Source organism: Argentina silus, assembly GCF_951799395.1.
Source record: "Argentina silus genome assembly, chromosome: 13".
Lineage (NCBI taxonomy): Eukaryota > Metazoa > Chordata > Actinopteri > Argentiniformes > Argentinidae > Argentina > Argentina silus.
The window spans coordinates 315,057-322,556 of NC_139667.1; the positions used below are offsets into that span (position 1 = coordinate 315,057).

At 51.9% G+C, this 7,500-nt stretch overlaps 2 protein-coding genes across 7 annotated transcripts in view; one reads left to right on the forward strand and one right to left on the reverse strand.

The window, feature by feature from the left end:
- LOC310814466 (mitochondrial basic amino acids transporter-like) overlaps positions 1-1,454 on the forward strand; it is a 7,843-nt gene extending 6,389 nt beyond the window's left edge. For all 3 annotated transcript variants that reach the window (XM_083683889.1, XM_083683888.1, XM_083683887.1), the window contains one exon: positions 1-1,454. This exon is cut by the window's left edge and continues 1,263 nt beyond it. The gene's annotated coding sequence lies outside the window, so the exon portion shown is untranslated.
- Positions 1,455-1,588: 134 nt separating this feature from the next.
- Positions 1,589-7,500, reverse strand: part of fancm (FA complementation group M) — a 46,298-nt gene continuing 40,386 nt past the window's right edge. For all 4 annotated transcript variants that reach the window (XM_083683884.1, XM_083683885.1, XM_083683886.1 and 1 more), the window contains 7 exons: positions 5,480-5,653; positions 5,074-5,236; positions 4,551-4,657; positions 3,803-4,441; positions 3,165-3,522; positions 2,655-2,949; positions 1,589-2,416 (listed from right to left, as the gene is read on the reverse strand). In XM_083683884.1, the coding sequence (XP_083540010.1) occupies positions 2,275-2,416; positions 2,655-2,949; positions 3,165-3,522; positions 3,803-4,441; positions 4,551-4,657; positions 5,074-5,236; positions 5,480-5,653 (1,878 nt within the window). In that variant the 3' untranslated portion in view covers positions 1,589-2,274. The remainder of the gene's footprint in view (positions 2,417-2,654; positions 2,950-3,164; positions 3,523-3,802; positions 4,442-4,550; positions 4,658-5,073; positions 5,237-5,479; positions 5,654-7,500) is intronic.

Here is a 7,500-nt window from a genome sequence, read left to right on the forward strand (position 1 = left end):
GACGTGATTGGCTGCTGTGAGTGAGGGTGGGTCTTCTTTGACCGAGGCGGTGATCCGATTGGCTTCCCTTCTCCCTGAAGTGTATACTTTGTGATTATAAAGTGTATACTCGTTCTCCTCCCTCCCCTAGATTTAAAAGGGAGGTATTGGTGTGTGTGATGGTTGGGGCTGCGTCTAGACCGTGCTCAGGCCAAACTTGGGTGGGGAGGGAGAGGAGGAAGAGGAAAGTGTTTAACTCATTCAGTGCTGAGGGTGAATAAAGTCGCCCAAATTGTCAACATTCTAGATTGCCAAGGGTGACTTTATTCACCAAAAATGCATAAATGATGATCTTCATTAATGTAGCCAATCAAAGTGTTGTTGCTAGGTAAATACCACATAAAACACTCTTGGTGGCTAGTGTTCTGGAACGCTTTGGCTATTTGTAAGTTAAAGAACACTTCCTGGCCAAGGGGAGAGATTCCGATTTTTAATTTTTTTTAAATTTTACCTGCCCTGCTGGAATTCTACTGGACATTCCAGAGAGGGGCGTGACTTCTGTACTGACTGGTTTCTGGTCAAAGAAACCAAAGTTGTGTTCAGGAGAGCGAGGCAGACTAAACGTTGCAGATAGAATTAGCATGAATGGAGCTGATGTGATCCTCCTGACTGTACAGAGAGAGAGGCATGTCTGTTCTGTTCTACACCAGGGGAGGCCGGTGGAGGTAGAAATCGGAGGCCGGGCTCATTGTAATGCATGGAATGGAATCAGGAACGGTATCAAACACCACTGCTCTACACAGTAGATCTTTGTATGAACGTCCTGCAACATTGTGCCTTTCTGAACGCAGGCCAGTTCCTGACCTCCAACTTCATTAGACTTTTTTTTTTTTTTTTTTAAAGCCCCCAAAGTTTCTTCAGGAACTTCCTTTTTCTAGTTGTCTTCTTCAAGCCGGTCAGTGGGACTCAGGCGGCTCCTTCCTGCTGATCACTGTAGTGAGAATCATGTGAACCTCTAGATGTAAAGATGGATCAACAGGTCAGTTTAATGGACTTTAACTCCCCACAGTCACATGTTACTGCATCACAATCTCAGCCAATCACGTTCCGACCTGAGGTTCCGTTCCGGGGTGAAGTTGTTACAGATTATGATTATGAATGCTAAACATACAGTACCTCTATAGAGCTCTGAATCTGTCTGTCGTCTCATTTCAGGGGAAGATAAAACCCAAACCGAGACACGTTTAACTGCTGTGATAAAGGTTCACTTCAAGGTTCATATCCTGACTGTTGCTCGTACAGAGATGTATGATGTGTATTTATACTGTGAACTTGGGTCAGTATGTTGTGTGTTCTCTCTGTGTGTGCAAAGACTTCCTGAATGCACTCAACGGCTCGAAAACTAGCTTTTTGTAATTGCTGCAATTTCTCTGTTACATTTTCAGGCTTCAAAACTAAAACGTGGCATTTTCTGACGTGTGTGTGTGTGTTGTTGTTCTCAAGAGGAATGGTTGACTGAAAGGTTGGGCCTTTGTGGAAGTGTCATAAATTCACACACACACACACACATACTAGTAAGTAAGTGCATCTACTGTAACTGTTGAGTCATAAAACAGAAGGCTGTGTTTATTATAATAACAAAAGGATAATCATAATGCTCCTGAAACTATTGTAGGGAAATTAGTCTCAGTAGACCAGTGACGTGTCCCACCGTCAGGCGCCATCTAGTGGTGACTTCTAGACACCACACTTCTAGACACTTGTGCTACGATCAAACGTTACCCATCACAGAAGGAGAATGACAAAGGTAGAGAGAAATAGCCAAAATATGACCCATTTGATCTCTTTACAAAATATGAACACAAAAATTACTATTAGGCATTATTATGACAAAAACAGTAATAACTTAAACGTAAATCATTTCTTAGAGATGCATACATGTTTATAAGTTTACATGGTTTGGTTGGACACTCCCAACTTCATCACATTCACCTCATAATATAATAATATAATATATATATTAGTGTCCTTTGTCATTTCAGGTTTTATTTCAGAGTCCAGGAAGCGTTCTGGGGCTTTTTCAGAGGAAGACAAGTGCAATGTTTCCAAGGGATAGAAATTCATGTCATAGATCTAATAGAACCCAACAGTATTCCATCCCTCTGACAGAATCAACCCTGATCTACCTCATCTGTTTCTATAGGAATGCTCCTGGACAGGCCTCTGGTCCTGAGTGAAGCCTTAGAGCTGACTATCCCTGCTGGGTTAGGGTTAGGGCTGGAGGGAGAGATAAGGCTACAGGCTGGTCTTCCTGGCTGTGCCAGGGGTGGGGCCGGTGGTCAGGAGGGCGGAGTCACAGGAGTAGCGGAGGCAGCGGTAGATCTCCTCCGCTCTGGAACGACTCACACACGCCCCCTGCTGGAGAGCCTCGATAGAGCTGCAGCAGAGGAGGGAGGGAGGGAAGGAGGAAGAGATAGAAAGAGGGAGGAAGGGAGAGAGAGATAGAGGGATGGTTTATGACAAGTGACAAGAGCACAAGTGTCTCAGATGACACCCTTCATGTCCCCTATAGTCAAAGAGTTCTCTGTGAGGAGTTTTCTCTACATACAATAAGACTGAAGACATCAGCAGTAGCCAGTCCACCCCTGCCCCCCCCCTCCCCTCCCCTCCCCCACCTGTTAACCAGGTGCGCCACCGAGGTGAAGGCGTGGACCATATTGAGGGCGTTGGCGTAGCTGACGCAGGGCAGGGTGAGGTAGAACCTCAGGGCCAGCTGATGCCGCTGACCCTTAACCTCCAAGGGCACGGCGATGGCCTGACCCTTCCTCTGCTCCACCTGGGCCAGCTCAGCCAGCAGGGCGGCGCTCTCCTCCGGACCCCCACTGACCAGCAGACGGACCCCCGCCCTCACCAGCCCTGCCAGGACGCTGTCGTAGTGACGTGACCTCTGGAAGGAACGGGACGCCTCGCCTGAGTGGGGAGGGGGGGGGGATCAATAACAGGGTAGGAGAACACAAAAGCATCATCATTATTAGTAGTATGTAATGGAGGTGGTTTGGAAGCTCCGGTGACCTGCTGTCAGGGGGCGGATCCCAGACTTCGGCTTTACCTCAGTGGGCTAACACAGTCGTAGGCTACAGGAGACCCGGGTTCGAACCCAGCGAGTCGCTCACTCAGATGCTCACCAGCTTTAGTGCGGTCCTTCTCTACGATGAGGCAGACACGGTCGAACGCGCCCTGCAGGCACGCCATCCTCTCCACCAGGCGTCGGCGGTTCTGGGCCGCCGCCACCTCTGATTGGCTCTGCCTCTCCACTGCCATGCGGTTGCTGACGATGAAGTGGCAGCCGTCCAGCGAGCAGACCTGGACCGCCACGCTGTGGCGTAGACGCAGGCTGGACACCACCTCCACACCGCCCGTGATGCACCGGCTGTCCACCAGGACCGACAGCAGGCCCGGCAGAGCAGGGGACTTGCCTACCGCAGCGGCCTGGCCCACGGAGCTCTGAGCCTGGGGTACTGAGGAGGTCGAGGAGCTGGGAGCCTGGAGCAGGACGACAACAAACACTATTAAAGATCAGATGGTGTAAAACAACATAATCTCTGTTGGAGGACTGTCTGTTCTATCAGACTAAATACGACCTCTGTTCACGGACGCTTGACCACGTGACTTGCGACTTGCGTGGAGGTTAGGCATTAACTAAGGGTTGACCCTGACCCTGACCCTGACCCTGACCCTGACCCTGACCCTGACCCTAAGGTTAGGGGAAGTTGTCAGGAGAAGGCAATAGCAAATATTAGCAGCGTCTACAGGGGGAACGTACCTGTGCTTGTTGACATGAGGCCAACAGAGACTCAGACTCCTCAAAGTCCAGCTCCTCAGAGAGGAGAGCCTGGTCCTGCAGCCTCTGGCGACACCTCTCCTCCCGCTGGCCTTCTCTCTGCCTCCGGCTCAGCGACGAGATCTTGGCTGCTATGGAGGAGGGCGCGCCTACATGTACCTCTGCTGGCCTACAGGGGGCAGTAAAGACATGTGCTCTGCTGCCCTCTGGGTTAGGGTTAGGGTTGAACGTCCGGCCCTGCTGTACCTCTGTCGGCCTCCAGGGGGCAGCACCACCGCTCTCACTTCTCAGGCTCTTCCTCCTGCTGCTGTCCTCCTCAGTCTCCTCCTCACTGGAGTCGTCCAGACACACGATCCTGGAGCGTTTGGTTCTCCCTGCGGTCTTTGTAGGGTCCCCACCCCCGCCCTTAGCCCCCCCCCCAGCCCTGGCATGGCGGAGCAGGGCCCTGCGTCTAGTGGGGTATAGCCTCCTCCCCTCCACGTACGAGTCCTCGGGGAGGAGACCCACCCCCCCTCCTCCTCCTCCTTCCTCCTCCTCCTCCTCCTCACTCCCCAGATCCTCCACATCGCTGCCGTGCACCACAAAGCTGTCCTCCGCGTACGTCTCATCCACCTCGGGCACCTGGGAGGGTAGAGGGGAGGGGGGTGGGGGGGGTTGGAAAGGAGCTGCAGCAGAATGGGACCTTTTAGCAAATCAAAGAAGGAATTAAGATTGACAGAGTTTTGAGTACCTGAGAGAAGATGTCCATGTTGTGGTGGTTCTTGTAGACCATCTTGTACTTGGAAGCGATGGCTGGACTCCTCACTGACTTGAGGTAAACTCCCTGCATCTCAGAGTCTGGGGGAGAGGGGGAGATATGGGGGAGATATGGGGGAGAAGGCCAGTTAACACAGAGAGATAGAGGAGTCCATTAGGGACAGTGTTCCCTGAGCCTCTTCAGCCAGCAGGGGACAGTATAAACCTCTCTCTCTCATTCACAGCCAGTGAGGGAGTCCGATTCTCCCTCATTGTCTACAAGCTTGAACTAAAATGTGAAGTTAAACAGTTTAATGTTTATTCCTGATCAGATACAGCTCCCTGCGTAAGTAAAAACAATCTTTTAAAATGATCTGAGTCAAGATATCTTGTTTTGAATGCCCTCACCTGTTACAAACTGCCCATTTGAGTCAATTCCTACAACTCCCAAGATTCCCCTTTAAGATTTCGGGTTAACTTCCTTTTAAGAGTGATGTGGTGTTGTGTGGCCAGCGTACCGTCGAGGCCCTGGGAAACCTGGGTGTTGTTCACCACAAAGCCCTCCAGAGACCTGTTCTGATCTTCACCGTCCTCTTCATCAGACGACATGCCCCCCTCCTCCTCCTCCGACAGCTCCGCCTCCTCGTCCAGGAACTGACGCGCTCCTCTGCGCACGGCATGCTGGGAAGGGAACGCTGACAAGTCAACAAACAGAGGAGGAGTGCGGGTGACAACAGACCAATCACAGGGACCCAGACTTGGGTCACATGTCTCGCATGTCGTTGGCCCTCAGGGTTCTTCCCTGAATGATGTCATGGTTTTAGAATGATGTCATGGTTTTGATAATCATATCAAAAGGTGCGAAAATACAGCTAAATGTTTGAAATGTTTATCTTGTGTGAGATGTTTGACCCCCAGACAGACCTTAGCTTTCCCCTGTGGAGTTGGGCAGGGGGGGCTGGGCTGGGGGGTCTGGGCGGGGGGTCTGGGCGGGGGGCTCTGGGCGGGGGGGTCTGGGCGGGGGGGTTCGTCAGACACAACCTCACCACCACCACCTTCCTGTTCACCTCCACCATCCTCTTCCTCACTCTCATCTGACTAGAGGACAGAGAGGACAACAGTCATGAGAGTCACACACACACACACACACACACACCAGTCTGACACAATGGGTCACTTTGACGGCAGAAACACAGCGCCTGTAAGAAGTGTAAATGGTAAACCTTGACCTGTTGCTCCAGAGCCTCGACATACATTCAGTTAGGACTGTTTCCTACCGACCTACACAGCCGACCGGACACTTTCAGTGGGAAAAAAATACATATATATCATATAACAATAATAAATCATCAATATTTAATGCATTTTGATTCCAGGCTCCGGAATGGAAGGTGAACATTTTGAAAGGGGGTGTAGACTTTGTACAGGCGCTGTACCTAGAGATGTTACATGCTGTTATAAAACCCTGACTCAACACATCATGTTAAAGGATGGGAGGCAGGACTACAGAGGGAGGGAGGACTACAGAGGCAGGACTACAGAGGGAGGACTACAGAGGGAGGACTACAGAGGGAGGACTACAGAGGGAGGGAGGACTACAGAGGCAGGACTACAGAGGGAGGACTACAGAGGGAGGGAGGACTACAGAGGCAGGACAACAGAGGGAGGGAGGACTACAGAGGCAGGACTACAGAGGGAGGACTACAGAGGGAGGGAGGACTACAGAGGCAGGACTACAGAGGGAGGACTACAGAGGGAGGCAGGACTACAGAGGGAGGACTACAGAGGGAGGACTACAGAGGCAGGACTACAGAGGGAGGACTACAGAGGGAGGACTACAGAGGGAGGACTACAGAGGGAGGCAGGACTACAGAGGGAGGACTACAGAGGGAGGCATACAGAGGGAGGACTACAGAGGGAGGCAGGACTACAGAGGGAGGACTACAGAGGGAGGCAGGACTACAGAGGGAGGCATACAGAGGGAGGACTACAGAGGCAGGACTACAGAGGCAGGACTACAGAGGGAGGGAGGACTACAGAGGGAGGCATACAGAGGGAGGACTACAGAAGGAGGACTACAGAGGGAGGACTAGAGAGGGAGGACTACAGAGGGAGGACTAGAGAGGGAGGGAGGACTACAGAGGGAGGACTACAGAGGGAGGACTACAGAGGCAGGACTACAGAGGGAGGACTAGAGAGGGAGGGAGGACTACAGAAGGAGGACTACAGAGGGAGGACTACAGAGGGAGGGAGGACTACAGAGGGAGGACTACAGAGGCAGGACTACAGAGGGAGGACTACAGAGGCAGGACTACAGAGGGAGGACTACAGAGGCAGGACTACAGAAGGAGGACTACAGAGGGAGGACTAGAGAGGGAGGGAGGACTACAGAGGGAGGACTAGAGAGGGAGGACTACAGAGGGAGGACTACAGAGGGAGGCAGGACTACAGAGGGAGGACTACAGAAGGAGGACTACAGAGGGAGGACTAGAGAGGGAGGGAGGACTACAGAGGGAGGACTACAGAGGGAGGACTAGAGAGGGAGGACTACAGAGGGAGGACTACAGAGGGAGGCAGGACTACAGAGGGAGGACTACAGAGGGAGGCAGGACTACAGAGGGAGGACTACAGAGGGAGGACTAGAGAGGGAGGACTACAGAGGGAGGGAGGACTACAGAGGGAGGACTACAGAGGGAGGCAGGACTACAGAGGGAGGACTACAGAGGCAGGACTACAGAGGGAGGACTACAGAGGGAGGGAGGACTACAGAGGCAGGTCCCGGACCTGTACTGTCTGTGTCTCAACTAACGACTGTGACAATGACAAACACAACATGATCTGACATGAAATGACAAGCATACAGATCTGCAACATGGCTGCTGATCACACACATAAAACACACAAACAAACCATGATTACTAACAGCATGTTAGACTAGAACACAG